Here is a 21,295-nt window from a genome sequence, read left to right on the forward strand (position 1 = left end):
TTTGTTACTTCTTCAAAAAACTCAATCAAGTTTGTGAGACATGATTTCCCACACACAAAGCCATGTTGACTATCCCTAATCAGTCCTTGTCTTTCCAAATACATGTACATCCTGTCCCTCAGGATTTCCTCCAACTTCATCTTACAACTGAACATGAGTATGCCAACTCCAGAAAACATCAAGGAACTCAAAAGGGATTACAAAGGTCATGGAATTCCCCTTTGATTCTCCAAAGCTCATTTGGGAAACAATCTAAAGGAATGCAATGCCATTGAATGTCAAGGGGAGATGGTTAGATTCTCTCCAACTTCATCTTACAACTGAACATGAGTATGCCAACTCCAGAAAACATCAAGGAACTCAAAAGGGATTACAAAGGTCATGGAATTCCCCTTTGATTCTCCAAAGCTCATTTGGGAAACAATCTAAAGGAATGCAATGCCATTGAATGTCAAGGGGAGATGGTTAGATTCTCCCAAATTGGAGATGGTCATTGCCTAGCAACTGCATGGTGAGAACATTACTTACCCAAATTTGGATTTTGCCAGGTCTTGCTGCCTATGGACATGGGCTGCTTCAGTATCTGAAGGTGCTAAACATTGTGTAAACATCAGTGAACATTCCCACTTCTGACTTTGTGATGGAGGATAGGTCACTGATGAAGCAGCTGAAAATGATTTGGTCTCAGATGCTCCCCTGAGATTCTTCCTTCAGAATAAATCATTGGTTGTAAAGCAGTTTTATTGAAGTGCTGTAAGGAGGATAGGATGCTGTCAGTTTTATTACTGATCAGGCCTGGTCTGTTAAGCTTCAAGAGGTCAGTCTCCAGATCTCAATTTGTTCACAATTGGAAATTTTCCACCTTGACATTAGATGTCAATTTGCCAACCTTTCAAGCACTGTGTGATCTCCAAAGCAGGCCCCTTCATTAGGTGAGGAGGCTACTTGTAACATTGGCACCTGTCCTCCATTTTGGGCTGTTTCAGCACATCATGAAAATGACTGATCATAGATAGGAATGGTTCCAATTGTGTGAAACACAAATCCTCTGAATATATAAGATAATCAATTATCAATCTTTTACTTCTCTCCAATTCCTTCACCCCCATCTACACACCTTCCTTCATAGCCTCTACCTCTACCAATCCACCTTCTCTCTAGATCTCTCTTGCTAACCCAACCACTGTCTCATCATATCCCTCACCTGCGTCCAACTTTATCCCATATCTCCCACCCCACACAACCAACTTCTCCCCATATATTTCACGGGTACTCACCTACTCCCTATATCTCTTATCCACAACCCACCTACTCCCCATATCCCTCACCCATATCCACCTACTCCCCATATCCCTTACCCCTACCCACCTATTCCCCATATCCCTCACACCCAGCCAAGCACTATTTCCCTCTACTGCCATCCAACCACATTCTCCCCACATCCCTCACTCCTACCCACCCAGCAATGGCTGAGTGGTTTTATCACTAACTGATTAATCCAGAAATCAGCTAATGTTCTGGGGACCCTGGTTTGATCCTGCCATGGCAGATGGGTGAAATTTGAATTCAATACAAATCTGAAATTAAGAATTTAATGATGACTATGAAACTATTGTCCATTCGCAAGTTTTGTGAAGATTTGTAGCTCAGGTTGAGGTTCTGGATATAAGTTTGCTCACTGAGCTGGAAGGTTCTTTTTCACACATTTTGTCACCATACTAGGTGACATCATCAGTGAGCCTCCGGTGAAGTACTGGTGGTATAGTATGACTGTTGTCGATTGTTGGGGGATAAAAAACATCCTGTTCACTGATGTCTTTTCGGGAAGGGAAACTGCTGTCCTTACTTGGTCTGGCCTACATGTGACTCCAGACCCACAGCAATGTATGTACCATTTAACTGCACTCTGGGCATTTACAGATAGGCAATAAATTCTGGCTGTAGCAGTGATACCCACATCCTGTGAATGAATAAACAAGTCCTACAATAGAGTCAAACACTTCTCCCGACATCACAAATCCCAAAACCTATGGTGGTCATCAAAGGAGTTTGTTGAGATGCAAGTCCTAGAAATATCAGGTATCTACAGAAAAGTGAGCTAAACTGGGGTACGTTCTCTGTCTCTCAGATTTTTACACCAACTACCCTGAAAAACAGAGAAAACAAATCGCCTTTTCAAAGCTAAAGGCAAGGAAGGGACCCATAGGTTGATGAGAAGAAGCTGGTGGGAATGGTAGAAGAATTGAATGTGATGGTTAAGATTCAATGACAGGTTATGAATGATGAAGTTTTCTGACTTTTAAGTAAAGACTGCTGCAAATATTTAGGTCATAATTTGTATGGTTCAGAATATAATTCTCAATTTTAGAAATTAAAGTTTTCAGTGTAAAAAAATTGGGGCATCTGTTTGAGAAACTGGCAAAAAGAACTCTGCCGTACATGCAATATGAGTCATAATTAATCTGCGTTTATCTTTGAAGGATCAAGTTGATAGTGAAAGACAATCTAAATAATGCATGTACCTTCTCTAGTCCTCTTAGGAGAACCAGTTAGTCAGGTAAGACATCAATTATACCCATTCGAAATAGAAATTGTTCATATGGGTTTCTGAATCAAAGTGAAGATAAAATAATGTGCTTTCATTTATTGTTGAAATCCCAAAGTACACCATATTGTCATTGAAATGGTTGTTCGGAATCAAAGATTCTTTTATTTTGGTTTTGTTTGGTGTAACCTTCATCTCATTGGATGAAGACAGCAGTATGAGATGATTACAGCAGTATGAGATGATTACTAGTTGAGTCGGCACGGTGGCACGGTGGCACAGTGGTTAGCACTGCTGCCTCACAGCGCTAGAGACCCGGGTTCAATTCCCGCCTCAGGCGACTGACTGTGTGGAGTTTGCACGTTCTCCCCGTGTCTGCGTGGGTTTCCTCCCACAGTCCAAAAGATGTGCAGGTCAGGTGAATTGGCCATGCTAAATTGCCCATAGTGTTAGGTAAGGGTTCAGTAAAGAGGGAGTGCTACACTGTCAGAGGGTCAGTACTGAGGGAGTGCTGCACTGTCAGAGGGTCAGTAAAGAGGGAGTGCTACACTGTCAGAGGGTCAGTACTGAGGGAGTGCTGCACTGTCAGAGGGTCAGTAAAGAGGGAGTGCTACACTGTCAGAGGGTCAGTACTGAGGGAGTGCTGCACTGTCAGAGGGTCAGTAAAGAGGGAGTGCTACACTGTCAGAGGGTCAGTACTGAGGGAGTGCTGCACTGTCAGAGGGTCAGTAAAGAGGGAGTGCTACACTGTCAGAGGGTCAGTACTGAGGGAGTGCTGCACTGTCAGAGGGTCAGTAAAGAGGGAGTGCTACACTGTCAGAGGGTCAGTACTGAGGGAGTGCTGCACTGTCAGAGGGTCAGTAAAGAGGGAGTGCTACACTGTCAGAGGGTCAGTACTGAGGGAGTGCTGCACTGTCAGAGGGTCAGTAAAGAGGGAGTGCTACACTGTCAGAGGGTCAGTACTGAGGGAGTGCTGCACTGTCAGAGGGTCAGTAAAGAGGGAGTGCTACACTGTCAGAGGGTCAGTACTGAGGGAGTGCTGCACTGTCAGAGGGTCAGTAAAGAGGGAGTGCTACACTGTCAGAGGGTCAGTACTGAGGGAGTGCTGCACTGTCAGAGGGTCAGTAAAGAGGGAGTGCTACACTGTCAGAGGGTCAGTACTGAGGGAGTGCTGCACTGTCAGAGGGTCAGTAAAGAGGGAGTGCTACACTGTCAGAGGGTCAGTACTGAGGGAGTGCTGCACTGTCAGAGGGTCAGTAAAGAGGGAGTGCTACACTGTCAGAGGGTCAGTACTGAGGGAGTGCTGCACTGTCAGAGGGTCAGTAAAGAGGGAGTGCTACACTGTCAGAGGGTCAGTACTGAGGGAGTGCTGCACTGTCAGAGGGTCAGTAAAGAGGGAGTGCTACACTGTCAGAGGGTCAGTACTGAGGGAGTGCTGCACTGTCAGAGGGTCAGTAAAGAGGGAGTGCTACACTGTCAGAGGGTCAGTACTGAGGGAGTGCTGCACTGTCAGAGGGTCAGTAAAGAGGGAGTGCTACACTGTCAGAGGGTCAGTACTGAGGGAGTGCTGCACTGTCAGAGGGTCAGTAAAGAGGGAGTGCTACACTGTCAGAGGGTCAGTACTGAGGGAGTGCTGCACTGTCAGAGGGTCAGTAAAGAGGGAGTGCTACACTGTCAGAGGGTCAGTACTGAGGGAGTGCTGCACTGTCAGAGGGTCAGTAAAGAGGGAGTGCTACACTGTCAGAGGGTCAGTACTGAGGGAGTGCTGCACTGTCAGAGGGTCAGTAAAGAGGGAGTGCTACACTGTCAGAGGGTCAGTACTGAGGGAGTGCTGCACTGTCAGAGGGTCAGTAAAGAGGGAGTGCTACACTGTCAGAGGGTCAGTACTGAGGGAGTGCTGCACTGTCAGAGGGTCAGTAAAGAGGGAGTGCTACACTGTCAGAGGGTCAGTACTGAGGGAGTGCTGCACTGTCAGAGGGTCAGTAAAGAGGGAGTGCTACACTGTCAGAGGGTCAGTACTGAGGGAGTGCTGCACTGTCAGAGGGTCAGTAAAGAGGGAGTGCTACACTGTCAGAGGGTCAGTACTGAGGGAGTGCTGCACTGTCAGAGGGTCAGTAAAGAGGGAGTGCTACACTGTCAGAGGGTCAGTACTGAGGGAGTGCTGCACTGTCAGAGGGTCAGTAAAGAGGGAGTGCTACACTGTCAGAGGGTCAGTACTGAGGGAGTGCTGCACTGTCAGAGGGTCAGTAAAGAGGGAGTGCTACACTGTCAGAGGGTCAGTACTGAGGGAGTGCTGCACTGTCAGAGGGTCAGTAAAGAGGGAGTGCTACACTGTCAGAGGGTCAGTACTGAGGGAGTGCTGCACTGTCAGAGGGTCAGTAAAGAGGGAGTGCCGCTCTGTCAAAGGGTCAGAATGGAGGGAGTGTTGCACTGTCAGAGGGTCAGTACTGAGGGAGTGCTACGCTGTCAGAGGGTCAGTAAAGAGGGAGTGCTACACTGTCAGAGGGTCAGTAAAGAGGGAGTGCTACACTGTCAGAGGGTCAGTACTGAGGGAGTGCTGCACTGTCAGAGGGTCAGTAAAGAGGGAGTGCCGCTCTGTCAAAGGGTCAGAATGGAGGGAGTGTTGCACTGTCAGAGGGTCAGTACTGAGGGAGTGCTACGCTGTCAGAGGGCAGTACTGAGGGAGTGCTGCACTATCATGGGGTCAGTACTGAGGGAGTACTGAGGGAGTGCTGCACTGTCGGAGGGTCAGTAAACAGGGAGTGCCACACTGTCAGAGGGCAGTACTGAGGGAGTGCTGCACTGTCATGAGGTCAGTACTGAGGGAGTACTGAGGGAGTGCTGCACTGTCGGAGGGTCAGCACGGAGGGAGTGCTGCACTGTCACAGGGTCAGTACCGAAGGAGCGCTGCACTGTCACGGGGTCAGTGCTGAGGGAGTGCCGGACTGTCAGAGGGTCAGTGCTGAGGCAGTGCCACACTGTTGGAGGGTCAGTGCTGAGGGAGTGCACACTGTCGGAGGGTCAGTACTGAGGGAACGCCGCACTGTCTGGCACAATGCTGAGGGACTGTCGGGGGGTCAGTGCTAAGGGAGCTCTGTACTGTTGGAGGCGCAGTGCTGAAGCTGCATTGTTGTTGGTCAGTACTGAGGGAGTTGGTCATCACTGTCAGAGGGAGTGCTACAAAGTCAGAAAGACAATTGTATTGGAGAGCAGCACAGAGTGAGTGTAACTAGAGCCCCGAGTCTGTAGCAAAATTTAATTTGTGACAATGGGTGACATACTTTAAGGTTGAAAATTAATTAACACTTTCATGCGTAATATTTTATACTTCTAAAATTTCCAACATGATATGTCCTTCTCTAACTATGTAACCTCCACCTCCCCTTTAACCTTTATCCTTCTTCCCTCGAACTCTGCTCTTTTGTACCTTCTACACCCCCTTCATCCACATGACTTCAGTTACCAGGACTCTAAACCCTAGAACAGTCACCCAAAAAATCTGCTTCTCCAACTCTCTCTCTCTTTGTCTATCTCTGTCCTACTTTATGTCCTGCTTCTCAAATCTCTGGTCACCTACCTTAAAGGTTTCCTCACGTGATTTGTGTGGCATTGTCCCAGATGGCCACTACTGAACCCTTGTGCCATCTCCACAAGTACATTTTGTAGCTAAAGTTATTTGAGACAGGTCACTGCCTTCAGTCATCCTTTGTCTGTGCTTTTTCTTAGAGTCTACTTAGTGATTAATGGCAGAGTGTACGCCACTGTAGAGCATCTACAGAAGAGGCAATGTTCTGGAATTACAAGAACTTTTATTGTATGATAGCAATAAACAACTCCATTTTGTCAGGCACATTGACCCAGAGGTGATACAGATCCATCTGCTCCCTCTAAAAATCAGAGTAGAACTCCTTATCTCCACCCACAGAGTGTGTGTGACTTCAGTTAAATGGGTGAAGCCAATGGATCGGGAATGTTTACCCCTTGAGAGCCATTACAGCATTTAGCAATTTTTTGTCAATTTCTGTGTAATAACTGCCTCTGTGGTGCAACTTGTAATGTTAAAGGGACTATATATTTGCAAGCAATTGTTATTTAATCCCAGTGATCTGGGTCAGTACTTTGGTCTGAATATTAGCTCTGTGCTAAGCAAGCTTTTAGCTCATTTGTTTTTCTTGCAGATTGTCTCTGTGCCTCAGGCAGGAGCTCATCATATGTGGTATATTTCTGCACCGAAAACAAATGATCAAAAAGTCTGTGCCTGTCCTGGAAGTGTTTAATATGGACAGTGTAGAGGAAGATTTATTCCGTGTCTAACCCCATGCTGTCCCTGTCCTGGAAGTATTTGATGGGACATTATAGAGAGAACTTTACTTTATATCTAACCCTGTGCTGTAGCTCTCCTGGGAGTGTTTGATGTGGACATTGTGGAGGAGAATTGTGGGGTTCTGAGGAAGGGTCACTGGACTCGAAACTTTAACTCTGATTTCTCTCCACAGATGCTGCCAGGCCTGTAGAGGAAGATTTATTCTGTATCCAGCCCCATGCTGGGGGTCTTTATTGGAATATTAGAGAGAGGTTGACTTGGTTTATAACCCATGCTGTACCTATGTTGGGAGCATTTGATTGGGACAGTGTAGAGAGAGCTTTAATCTGTATCTGAACTATACTGTACAGATCCTAGGAGTGTTTGAGGGGGCAGTGTAGACAGAGCTTTACTCTTATTTAACCCCAGGCTATACCTGTCCTGGGAGTCGTAAAGCGGAGGTGCAGTAATGCTTTGTACTGGGGTGGACAAAGTTAAAAATCACACAACGCCAGATTATAGTCCAAAAGGTTTATTTGAAACCACAACCTTTCGGAGACCCCATTCCTTCCTCAGGCAGCTAGTGCAAGAGAATACATTGGACACAGAATTTATCAGTAAAAGATCAAAGGGTCAGACAACTTATGCAAACGTATTGAACAAACTTAGATGGCTATTAAGTCTTTCATCAGTTAGAGCGGAGGTGCAGGTCTCAATTGATTAATATGTAAATCCCAAAATTTCTTTCAAGTCACTGTCCCAAGATAAAACTTTTGGTTTTATCAGAATAAAGGTGAAACCTCAGGCCAGACAATGCATTTTAGCTGTGAGGCTATGTTTCAAGTCTGTATCTCAACCTAGAGTCATACTGGTTTTATTTCCAAAGCAGGAATTTATAAAATGCCACGTGGAGTGACTGTGTGCTTTTTGAACAAAATACAATGTATCTTCAAATACAAATCTGCAAATGCAAATTCACCCAATAGACATGTGTGTGTGTCTGTGTGTGTGTTTGTATGTGTGTGTTTGTATGTGTGTGTGTGTCCTAGGAGTGTTTGATGGGGATCATGTAGGGGAAGCTTTACAGTTTTTCTGAACTATGTTGTACTTATCCTGGGAGTGTTTGGTGGGAACATTGTAGATGGAGATTTACTCTATATTAAACCCTTCTGCATATGCCTTGGGCTTGTTTTCTGGAGCAATGTAGTAGGATCTTTACTTTGTATCTCACCAACTCTGATTTAATTGAAGCCTTAAATCATCCATCATCTTAAAGAGAATAGAATTCACTGGAAGTGAAGTGTCAGGTTAAACAAAAGGATAGAATAAATCATGCCCAGTAATCAGGCAGTATTCTGTCATATTTGGCAGAACACTGAATAATCAAACCTCCATATCCAACCATTCCATGGAGAAATGATTGAAGGAACAAACAATATTTCATGTGCATTGGGGCATGTGCACTTGAATCTTTTTTAGTGCACCCCTCGGGCAATGTCTTGCTTTGAATATTTATTAGATCTACTTGTCAGGAAAGTAAGATTTGCATTTATAGAGTGGGATTCACAGATAATGGATTTATTTTAATGAGGGTAGTCACTGTTAGGTTGAGTCAAATTTATTAGCTGATATGAACACAAGCTCTGTTAAATGTTCAGATAATTTTATTTGTACATTCTGTTAACGCAGGGGCAAAATGTGACCCAATGAACCTGGGAGATTCCCCACCTCCCTTCATCAAAGTCGTGAATTAGAATCCCTACAGTGTGGAAACAGGCCCTTCAGCCCAACAAGTCCACACCAGCCCTCTGGAGAGTAACCCACCCAGACCTATTCCCCTACATTTTACCCCTGACTAATATACCTAACCTACACAACCCAGAACACTATTGGCAATTTAGCATGGCCAATTAACCCTAACCTGCATATCTTTGGATTGTGGGAGGAAACCCACACAGACACAGGGAGAAGTTGCAAACTCCACACAGACAGTAGCTGGAATTGAACCCAGGCCCTAGCACTGTGAGGCAGCAGTGCTAACCACTGAGTCACCATGCTGGCCATGTGGCTATTTTTTTTTCCACTTGAAAGGACAGCCAGTCAGGCCTTCAGTACAATGTTTTATCTGAAAAACAGTAGCTCTGATGGTGCAGCATACCCTCAACACAAAGGGTCATAGAACCTCGGAACAGAAGTAGGCCATTCAGCCAAGTCCCCTCTTCCATTCAATGGCTGCTCTGATAATCCTTAACTCCACTTTCCTGTCCTTTGCCCATAACCTTGATTCCCTCACTGATTAAAAAAAATAGGTATCTAGGCCACCCACTGCAGTGAAGAATTCTGTCAATTCACTACCCTCTGAGAGAAGAAATTCCTCTTCATTTCTGTCTTCAAAGGCCAATCCCCCAAACACTCCAGCCTTTCCCCATTTAAGTAACATTCAACTCTTCTATTCTCCCTGCCAAAGTGCATAATCTTATTTCAACTGTAGAAAGTTGCAGCACAGACGATTTTGGGGATCCTCATACGTGAATCAAAGAAGCGAGCTTCCAATTTCAGTCGGTAATTGCGTCTGTTGGCATCTGTTTCAAAGGGAATAGGGTATAACAATATGGAGGACGCACTAAAATCCTTCAACACTTTAGTCACAAGCACTATGAGCAGTTTTGGGTCCTTTATGTAAGGAAAGATATACTGGCATTGGAGGCAGTTCAGTTGAGGTTCACTCAGGTGATTCCAGGTATAGAGTGATTTATGAGGAGAGGTTTATTAGGTTTTCCTTGTACTCTCTGGAATTCAACCTAATTGAAATCTTCCAGACTTTTACGGACTTGACAGCTTCATATGGAGACAATAGTTCCCCTTGAGGAAGAATCTAGGGTCACAGAAATCCATTCAATACTGACACCTTACCCCTCAGCTCAACAGTGCAGCACTCTCTCAGTACTGACCCTTTGACAGTGCAGCGCTCCCTCAGTAGAGACCCTCTGACAGTGTGGTGCTCCCTCTACAATGACCCTCTGATAGTGTGGTGCTCCCTCTACAATGACCCTCTGATAGTGTGGCGCTCACTCTAATCATTTGAATTATAATCTCAGTGCTTAAGGCTTGTGAACTTGCACTCTTACTCTCTCCTCTTTATAAAGTATATACTTAATAAAAGTTGTTCACTGACATGGATGTGGATTACCTTTGATCCATAACCCCGAACTAACCTTATGACTTCAGTCGGATGAAATGGTGTGCCCTTGATTGTAACGTCTCTGGAACTGTAACACACTTGCATACTTGCCACATGGTTCATGAATTCCCTTTATTCTGTCTCCACAGAATCACTGGTGGTGAGCTGTTTGAAGACATTGTGGCTCGTGAATATTACAGTGAGGCTGATGCCAGGTAAGTGCACAGTTTGGACACTTCCACGTGGGCACTCTCATTCAATTAGTTCTCATCGCCCTGTGCTTTCTCTAACACAACTCAAACTTGGTTCTGCCTCTCACCTGGAGCGTTTGGCATTTCCAGGTCGGTGGAGCTTGTCTCTGGGAGTGAGATTGGGGCAGTGGGAGGCGGGGAGCGCAAATCCAAGTTCTCTCTCGGGTGTTACACTACACTGAATGAAGTCTTTCTTTTTATCCACTTGTTGGGCATGGGCATCACTGGCTGGGCCAGCATTTATTGTCCGTCCCAGTTGCGCTTGAGAAGATTATGATGAAATGCTACAGTCCACCTGCTTTGGGTTGACTCACAACACTGTTCAGGAGGGAATTTCTTAACAAGGTACAATTGGACCCAGAAACTAAGGAGACCAAATGGTAATGAAGAAATAACCACATCCAGAGGGTAAGAGCAGGAGTCGATTTGTTTGATTTCAAAATGTGCAGAATTACGGAATCTTAAGGCAAATGTCTTCACTATCCCCTCACTGGACTAAATGACAGGGAGGTACAGTTTAAAATCATGGAATGAAACAGCCCAGAAGGAGGACACTTGGCCCATTGCACCTGTGCTAGCTCTTTACAAATGCGATCTAATTGGTTCTACTCCCCACTTCTTGCCTTGTTCCTTAATCCTAAAACTTCTCCCCTTTGAACGTAGAATATAAATAGAACATAAATCAGTAAAGCTCAGAATCAGGCCCTTCAACCCACCATGTCTGTGCCAACATGATGTCATTCTAAATGAATCTCATCTTCTTGCATGTAACCCATATCCTGCTATTCTCTGTCTGAATGCCTCTTAAACATTGCTATTTTATCTACCTCTACCATCTCCCATGACAATACATTACAGGCACCACTGTGTAAAAAACACTTGCCTCACACATCTCCTTTAAACTTTCCTCTTCTCACCTTAAACTGTTGCCCCTGGATATTTGATGTTTCTGCTCCCAGAAAAAGACTCTGACTATACACTCTATCTAAGCCTCTCATAATGTTATAGACCTCAATTAGGTTGCCCCCTCAGCGTCCAATGTTCTTGCAAAAACAATCCAAGGTTGTCCAACCCCTCCTTATAGCTTTGGAGATGCCGGTGTTGGACTGGGGTGTACAAAGTTAAAAGTCACACAACGCCTGGTTATAATCCAACAGGTTTAATTGGAAGCACTAGCTTTCGGAGCGCTGCTCCGTCATCAGGTGGTTGTGGAGTATCAGATCATAAAACACAGAATTTATAGCAAAAGTTTACAGTGTGATGTAACTGAAATTATATATATTGAATTATACATTATATATTGAACAAACAATTCAGGTCTTTTTCAATATATAATTTCAGTTACATCACACTAAACGTTTACAATAAATTCTGTGTCTTATGATCTTATACTCCACAACCACCTGATGAAGGAGCAGCACTCTGAAAGCTAGTGCTTCTAAGTAAACCTATTGGACTATAACCTGGTGTTGTGTGACTTTTAACTTCTTATAGCTGGTACACTCCAATCCAGGCAACATCCCGCTAAACCTCTTCTGCACCTCTCGAAAGACTCCACAGTGTGGCAATAAGAACAATTCATAGTACTCCAGATGTGGTCTAACTAAAGTTTCAGACAGCAGCAACATGACTTGCTAACTTATTTCTCAATGCCCCAATTGATGAAGGCAAACATGCCACACGCCTTCTTTACCATTCCATCCACTTGCCTTTCCACTTACAGGGAGCTATGGTCTTGCACCCCAAGATCCCTCTGGATATCACTATTCCAAACAGTCCAGCCACTTACAATATAATTTCCTCTTGTATTTGACCTCCCAAAATGCATCACCTCACACTTGTCTGGATTGAACTCCAGGTGCCATCTCTCCTTCCAATTTTCCCACTGTTTCATGCTGTACATCTCTATGACTCTATGACTCTATGATATTCCACGCAATTTATTCTTCTGGACCACAGGGACTTTGTCAAATGCTTAACAAAGTCCATGTTGACAATATTGACTGCCCTACCCTCATCAATATCTACGTCACATCCTCAAAGAGTTCATTCAATTTGTGAGACAAGACCTGTTTCACACAAAGTTATGCGAACTATCTCTAATAATTCTTCAAATGCAAGTAAATCCTATCCCTAAGAATCTTCTCCAATAATTTCCATACCACTGATGTAAAGCTCACTGGCCTATAACTTCCTGGATTATCTATTTTGCCCTTTTTGCAGAAAGGAACAATGTTAGCTATTTTCCAGTATTTTGGCATGTTGCCTGTGACTAAAAAGGATATAAAGATCTCCGTCAAGATACCAATCTCCTCTCTTGCCTCCTTCAATATCCTAGGATAGATCCCATTTGGCCCTGGGGTCCTATCTACCTTTATGGTTTTCAAGATAGTCAACACTTCCTCCTCCTTAATATCAACATGCCTTAGAATATCAACAAACCCCTCTCTGGACATACCCCATCATCTGATGTGAAGTACTCATTAAGGACCTCACCCACTTTTCCTCTAGCTCCAGATATAAATTCCCTCCTTTGTCCTTGAGAGGACCGACTCTTTCCCTAACTACTCTCTTGCTCTTAATACACGTATAAAATGATACAGAATTCTCCTTAATCTGATTTACATTTCATGGCCCCTTCTAGCCCTCCTAATTTCTTTTCTGTTTCCTTTATATTCCTCAAGGGCCTTGCCTGATTTCGGTTTCCAAATTAACTCAACTTATATCTCTCATTATCCAAGGTTCCCGAATCTTGCCATCCTTACCTTTCATTCTCACAAGAACATGCTGGTCCTTTTCTCTGGTCAACGAGCTTTTTACAAGACTCCCACATGTCAAATGTAGATTTACCTTCAAATAGCTGCCCCCAATCCAGTAACACTGCTGTAATTATCCTTTCCCCAATTTAGCTCTTTCACCCAAGGACCAATCTTTTCCTTATCCATAAGTATCTTAAAACTCACAGAATTATGATCACTGTTCCCAAAATGCTCCACTTCTGAGATAGTAATCATCTGGCCAGGCTGACTCTCCAATACAAGGTCTAATACAGCCTCTCCCCCAGCTGGACTATCTATGTATTGTTTCAAGAATCCCTCCTGGATGCACCTAACAAATTCTGCCCTACCTAAGCCCCTGGCACTAAGCTGTCCCAGGACATTAAATCATCCACTATAATAACTGTTTTTACATCTTTCTGTGATGTGTTTCCATATCTGTTCCTCTATCTCCCACTGACTATTGGAAGGTGTACAGTATTACCCCATCATAGTGGTTGCACCTTTTTTATTCCTGAGTTTTACCCACGTGGCCTCACTGGATGAGCCCTCCAAGATGTCCTCTCTCAACACAGTTATGGCATTCTCCTTAATCCACATCTTTTATATCCTTCTCTATCTCACCCCATGGATTCCTTAACCAAGACATTTCTAAACCTTGGAATGTTGAGCTGTCAGTCCTGCCTTTCTCTCTGTAGTGACTACCACATCACAGTGTTATGTATTAGTCCAGGCTCTAAAATCATCTGGATTAGTGGTGCTGGAAAAGCACAGCAGTTCAGGCAGCATCCGAGGAGCAGTAAAGTCAACGTTTCGGGCAAAAGCACTTCATCAGGAAATCAAACAGAGTGCCTGAAAGGTGGAGAGATAAATGAGAGGAGTGGGGTGGTGGGGAGAAAGTAGCATAGAGTATAATAGGTGAGTAGGGGAGGGGATGAAGGTGATAGGTCAAGGAGGAGGATGGAGTGGATAGGTGGAAAAGAAGATAGGCAGGTACGACAAGTCATGGGGACAGAGCTGAGCTGGAAGTTTAGAACTGGGGTGAGGTGGGGGAAGGGGAAATGAGGAAACTGTTGAAGTCCACATTGATGCTCTGGGGTTGAAGTGTCCCAAGGCGGAAGATGAGGCGTTCTTCCTCCAGGCATCGGGTGGTGAGGGAGCGGTGGTAAAGGAGGCCCAGGAACTCCATGTCCTCGGCAGAGTGGGAGGGGGAGTTGAAATGTTGGGCCACAGGGCGGTGTGGTTGATTGGTGCGGGTGTCCCTTCCCTAAAGCGCTCTGCTAGGAGGCGTCCAATCTCCCCAATGTAGAGGAGACCGCATCAGGAGAAACGGATACAATAAATGATATTGGTGGATGTGCAGGTAAAACTTTGATGGATGTGGAAGGCTCCTTTAGGGCCGTGGATGGAGGTGAGGGAGAAGGTGTGGGCACAGGTTTTACAATTCCTGCAGTGGCAGGGGAAGGTGCCAGGACGGGAGGGTGGGTTGTAGGGGGCGTGGACCTGACCTTCCCATAAACCTTGAGCAATTTATCAACTTCACCAACACATTCCATCCTGACCTTAAATTTACCTGGACTATCTCTGACACCTCCCTCCCCTTCCTGGACCTCTCCATCTCCATTAATGACGACCGACTTGACACTGACATTTTTTACAAACCCACCGACTCCCACAGCTACCTGGATTACACCTCTTCCCACCCTACCTCTTGCAAAAATGCCATCCCGTATTCCCAATTCCTCCACCAGATCTGCTCCCAGGAGGACCAGTTCCACCACAGAACACACCAGATGGCCACCTTCATTAGAGACCGCAATTTCTCTTCCCTCGTGGTTAAAGATGCCCTCCAATGCATCTCGTCCACATCCCGCACCTCCTAAAGGAGCCTTCCACATCCATCAAGGTTTTACCTGCACATCCACCAATATCATTTATTGTATCCGTTGCTCCCGATGCGGTCTCCTCTGCATTGGGGAGACTGGACGCCTCCTAGCAGAGCGCTTTAGGGAACATCTCTGGGACACCCGCACCAATCAACCACACTGCCCTGTGGCCCAACATTTCAACTCCCCCTCCCACTCAGCTAAGGACATGGATGTCCTGGGCCTCCTTCACCACCGCTCCTTCACCACCCGATGCCTGGAGGAAGAACGCCTCATCTTCCGCCTTGGAACACTTCAACCCCAGGGCATTATTGTGGACTTCAACAGTTTCCTCATTTCCCCTTCCCCCACTTCACCCCAGTTCCGAACTTCCAGCTCAGCACTGTCCCCATGACTTGTCCTACCTGCCTATCTTCTTTTCCACCTATCCACTCCACCCTCCTCCCCGACCTATCACCTTCATCCCCTCCCCCACTCACCTATTGTACTCTATGCTACTTTCTCCCCACCCCCACTCTCCTTTCATTTATCTCTCCACCCTTCAGGCTCTCTGCCTGTATTCCTGATGGAGGGCTTTTGCCCGAAACGTCGATTTTACTGCTCCTCGGATGCTGCCTGAACTGCTGTGCTTTTCCAACACACCTAATCCAGAATCTGGTTTCCAGCATTGTTTTTACCCTCTAAGATCATCTGCCTTATCCGTTATACTGCTTGCATTAAAATAAATACACTTCAGACAACTAGTCTTGCCATGTTAATTAACTTGACCCTGCTTGTTCTTCCTATTAGACTGACTTGATTTAGCCCATCTCTTCTCAATCACTCCATGTGGTGACCTACTATTCTGGTTCCCGCGCACCATGCCATACTAGTTTAAACCCTTCAGAGGCACTAACAAGTCTCCCTGCTGGAATATTGGTGTCCCTCCAATTTAGATGGAACCCATCCTTGTTGTACATGTACCATCTGCTCTGGAAGAGTTCCCGATGATCCAGATATCTGAAGCCCTCCCTCCTGCGTCAGCTCTTTAGCCACACATTCAACTGGACTATCTTCCTGTTTTAGACCTCACTTGCATGTGACACTGGGATTAATACTAAGATTACAACTCTAGAGGTCCTGCTTTTCAATTTCTATCTAATTTCCTGGATGCACTTCACAGGACATGTGTATGTCATTAGTACCAATACAGATCATAACTTCTAGCTGCGCACCCTCCTCCTACAGACGATTCTGTGCCCGCTCAGAGACATCCTTGACCCTGGCACCAGGCCACGCACCATCTTGGAGTCTTCCTTGCAACCACAGTAACACCTGTCTGTGCCCCTGACTATAGTGCCCCTGTCATTACCGGCCTACACTTTGGCCCACCCTGCTGTACAACAAAGCCAGTCGTGGTGCCTGGCTGCAGCCTTCCCCTCAGAGGTCACCACCCACCAACAGTATCCAAATGGTATCGATATTTTAGAGGGAAATGGCCACAAGAGATTCTGGCACTGCCTGCCCACACTTACTCATTTACCTGGAGCTAGAATCTCTGCATTTGTAATAAATAGGCATTCTTGTTGAGTACAGAAACGCTGTCCATGCTTTCTCTCAACCTGGATCTAAAAGAAGGTAAATTGAGGAATTTTATAAAATGTCCAATTTCTGTAATGGCAACAGGAATAATGGGGCTTGATTTTGAGCACACCATTCCAGTGAGGTGTGACACAGACATGAGGAACTTCATGTTCCTATGTTTATGTGGAGAGATGGATTCCTCCTTACATGAGAAAAGATTAAAAAGAAATTTAGTAGAGAGATTCAAAATCATTAATAGTTTTGTGAGACTGAATAAGAAATAATAATTGCTAGTAGTAGAAGGATTATTAACACAGATCTAAAATAATTTAGCAAGGGAACAAATGGAGAGAAAAGGGGAATTGTTTTAATGCAGTGAATTATGATTGGGCTCAGTGATGGATTTCAAAAATGAATTGGATAAATGTTTGAAGGGAAAAACAATTAGGACTTTGGGATAAAAGCAGGGGAAGAGGGATTAATGTACATCTCTGCCAAAGAGCTAGCACAGGAACAATGGGCCAAAGGTCTCCATTTGCAGTATCAAACCCTGTGGTAGCGCAGATTGAATCTCAGCCTGTCTAGATTATAGTCCAACTGGTTTATTTGGAAGCACTAGTTTTTGGAGCATCGTTCCTTCATCAGGTGGTTGTGGAGGTTAAGATCATGGACTATAACCTAGTGTTGTGAAATTTTTAACTCTGTGCACCCCAGTCCAACACTGGCACCTCCAAGTCGTGTCTCGATGATGTTTGTCATGGTATGTACAACGTCCAGTGATGATCACTTTTACTCTTATCCTTTTCTTGGGTTTTATTCTTTCCAGTCACTGCATCCAACAGATCCTGGAGGCTGTTCTACATTGTCACCAGATGGGAATTGTACATCGAGATCTCAAGGTGAGGCACCCTGACAATTTATCCATGGAGCAGGTCTTCCAGATAGATCGAGCAGATTGATACTGCCAAGGCCTTGGAGAGGGAATAGCAGAAATGTAAACAGACAAAGAAACTAGGAGCAAAAGGAAGGATGATTCTGTGTCTCACAGCTAAAATCCATCCCTCACTTCATACCTATTGACATATGATACAGAACTGGTTCAAAGGTAGAAGACGGTGGTGGTGGCGGTTGTTTTTCAGACTGGAGGCTGTGACCAGTGGAGTGCCACAACGATCGGGTCCACTACTTTTCGTCATTTATATAAATGATTTTAATGTGAGTATAAGATTTATAGTTAGTAAGTTTGCAGATGACACCAAAAGTAGTGGACAGCGAAGAGGGTTACCTCCGATTACAATGGGATCTGGATCAGATAGGCCAATGGGCTGAGAAGTGGCAGATGGAGTTTAATTCAGATAAATGCGAGGTGCTGCATTTTGGGAAAGCAAATCTTAGCAGGACTTATACACTTAATGGTAAGGTCCTAGGGAGTGTTGCTGAACAAAGAGACCTTGGAGTGCAGGTTCATAGCTCCTTGAAAGTGGAGTCTCAGGTAATGAGGATAGTGAAGAAGACGCTTGGTACGCTTTCCTTTATTTATTAGAGTATTGAGTAGAGGAGTTGGGAAGTCATGTTGTGGCTGTACAGAACATTGGTTAGACACTGTTGGACTATTGCGTGCAATTCTGGTCTCCTTCCTATCGGAAAGATGTTGTGAAACTTGAAAGGGTTCAGAAAAGATTGACAAGGATGTTGCCAGGTTTGGAGGATTTGAGCTATAGGGAGAGGTCGAATAGGCTAGGGCTGTTTTCCCTGGAGCGTCGGAGGCTGAGGGGTGATCTTATAGAGGCTTATAAACTCATGAGGGTCATGGATCGGATAAATAGACAAAGTCTTTTCCCTGGGGTCGGGAAGTCCAGAACGAGAAGGGCATAAGTTTAGGGTGAGAGGGGAATGATATAAAAGAGACCTAAAGGGCAACTTTTTCATGCAGAGGGTGGTACGTGTATGGAATAAGCTGCCAGAGGATGTGGTGGAGGCTAGTACAATTGCAACATTTAAAAGGCATTTGGATGGGTATATAATAGGAAGGGTTTGGAGGGATATGGGCCAGGTCCTGGCAGGTGGGGTTGGGATATTGGACAGGTTGGACCGAAGGATCTGTTTCCGTGCTGTACATCTCTATGACTGTACATATCTAAATCTCCGGCTTCCAAATATATATACAGCATAGAATTTGGCCCTTCAGCTCACCAGGTCTAACACCAAACCACTGTAATCCTATTTACCTGCACTCAGCCCATAACCCTCTATACCCTGCAATTTTAAGCATTCCTCCAGATGTTGGGGGAGTACCTTCCTCCATCACCCACTCAGGCAGTGCGTTCCATATTTCTATCACCATCTGGTCTTTCCTCAGATCTCCTCTAAACCACTACCTCCTCACCTTCAAGTAGTATCCTCTGGTTGTTCTTCCAGCCTGCGCTGAGCTTCATTGGAGCACTACAACAAGCCTGAGACAGCGATGTTGGCCAGGGAACAGGGTGGGGTGTTAAAGTGGCAGGAAACTGGAAGCTCAGGATCTTACTTGTGGGCAGAATGTAGGTGTCCTGTGAAGCAGTCACCCAGTCTACACTCCATTTCCCCGATGTTGAGGAGACCACATTGTGAGCAGCGAATGCAGTCGGCTAGATTGTGAGAAGTGCAGGGGGGCATGGCGGCACAATGGTTAGCACCGCCTCAGGCAATTGTCTGTGTGGAGTTTGCACATTCTCCCCGTGTCTGCGTGGGTTTCCTCCGGGTGCTCCGGTTTCCTCCCACAGTCCAAAGATGTGCAGGGTCAGGTGAATTGGCCGTACTAAATTGCCCGTAGTGTTAGGTAAGGGGTAAATGTAGGGGTATGGGTGGGTTCGCTTCGGCGGGTCGGTGTGGACTTGTTGGGCCGAAGGGCCTGTTTCCACACTGTAATGTAATCTAATCTAATCTAATCAGGTAAAGGGTTGCTTCAACTGGAAGGTGTGTTTGGATCCTTGGATATTGAGGAAGGAGGGAAATGGGCAGATGTTACACTTTCAGCGGATGGAGGGGAAGGTGCCGTGGGGCTGCAGGGGGAGGGGTGATGTTAGGAGTGAAGGTACAGTGGGCCATGGTGACCTGGAGGGAACGGGCCCTGATTAGATTAGATTCCCTACAGTGTAGAAACAGGCCCAACCAGTCCACTCCGACCCTCCAAAGAGTAACCCACCCAGACCCATTTCCCTCTGACTAATGTACCTAACCTCATGGGCAATTTAGCATGGCCAATTCACCTACCCTGCACATCTTTGGACTGTGGGAGGAAACCGGAGCACCCAGAGGAAATCAACGCAGACGTGGGGAGAATGTGCAAATTCCACACAGACAGTCACCCAAGGCTGGAATTGAACCTGGGACCCTGGTGCTGTGAGGCAGCAGTGCTAACCACTGAGCCACCGTGACGCCCAAAAATATGGAAGGCATCACAAATTTGCATGTCATCCTTGTGCAGAGGCCATGCTAATCTTCCAATTTTAGTATATATATGCTGCCGAAGCAAGCACTATGTGAACCACTATGTCCCTGTGGAAGGCTGACAAGTGAGGGGAGGGGGATATGTGTCTGGTGGTGACATTCTGTTTGAGGTGCCAGAAATGGCGGCTAGCGATCTTCAGAATGTGGATGCTGGTGAGATGCTCAATGAGGACAAGGGTGAATCTTCTTGGCAACTTCTCCAGTGCAATCACATCCTCCAGTAATGTGGTGACCAGAACCGCACACACTATTTCATCTGTGGCCTAACCGATGTTTTATAAAGTTGTAACAAGACTTCCTTGTTCCTGTGTTTTGTGCCCCAGCTAATGAAGGCCAGATCCCATAAGCCTTCTTCTCCAACCTATCAACCTGATACCTTCAGGGATCTTTGAACTTGTGCACCAAGATCTCTTTGTTTTTCAGTACTTCCAAGGGACCTACCATTCATTGTGTATATTATTCTTTTATTAGGCCTCCCAAAATGCATCACTTCATACTTATTGGGATTAAATTCCATCTGCCCAATTTACCAGCTGATCAATATCAAACTGTAGCCTGCAATGACTCAACTTGTACTGCCTGCTATGGTAGAGAATTCAGTAATTTCACCAATCTCTGAGTGAAGAAATTTCTCCTCAGGCCTAGCCCACACCCTGAGACCATTATCCTTTGTTCCTGAGAACTCCCAGACTCTCACCTCATGACCAGAGGGTGCATCATCCTCGTACCTAGTCTGTCCAGCCCTGTCAGAGTGCTATATATTTAATAACAGTAATATCAAAGATGAGGGACTTCAGCTTTGTGGAGAGACTGAGATTGTTTTCAATGTCAATTCTCGACACAGCCCATTCCATTACATGATTATTTAAGAATGCAGAGGGTGGTGCATGTATGGAATGAACAGCCAGAGGAAGTGGTGGTGGCTCGTATAATTACAACATTTAAAAAGCATCTGGATGGTTGTATGAATAGGACGGGTTTTGAGATACATGGGCCAAGTGCTGGAAAATGGGACTAGGTTAATTTAGGATATCAGGTCAGTGTGGATGAGTTGGACTGAAGGGTGTACGTCTCTGACTCTATCCAAAAGCACAATTTTAAAGAAATGGAGAGGGCAGTTCTTTCCCAGATTCTGGGGACATTATTCATCACTCAACCAACTGCTTCAATCCAATTACATTTTCAAAATTACAATAGTTCTTCAGAAAAAGTTAAGAGGATATTTAATAGAGGTGTTCAAATTCATAATGGCTTTTGATAGCATAAACAAGACAAGTGTGTTCTCAATGGTTGAAGGGTG

At 45.2% G+C, this 21,295-nt stretch overlaps 1 protein-coding gene and 1 pseudogene across 1 annotated transcript in view; one reads left to right on the plus strand and one right to left on the minus strand.

The window, feature by feature from the left end:
- LOC122556983 (calcium/calmodulin-dependent protein kinase type II subunit alpha-like) overlaps nt 1–21,295 on the plus strand; it is a 230,669-nt gene that overhangs the window by 156,132 nt on the left and 53,242 nt on the right. The window contains exons 7-8 of the mRNA XM_043704217.1: nt 10,179–10,244; nt 17,333–17,405. Coding sequence (XP_043560152.1) covers nt 10,179–10,244; nt 17,333–17,405 — 139 coding nt within the window. The remainder of the gene's footprint in view (nt 1–10,178; nt 10,245–17,332; nt 17,406–21,295) is intronic.
- LOC122557005 lies at nt 19,928–20,024 on the minus strand (annotated as a pseudogene).

Source organism: Chiloscyllium plagiosum, chromosome 14 (assembly GCF_004010195.1).
Source record: "Chiloscyllium plagiosum isolate BGI_BamShark_2017 chromosome 14, ASM401019v2, whole genome shotgun sequence".
In the NCBI taxonomy this organism is placed as follows: Eukaryota; Metazoa; Chordata; class Chondrichthyes; order Orectolobiformes; family Hemiscylliidae; genus Chiloscyllium; species Chiloscyllium plagiosum.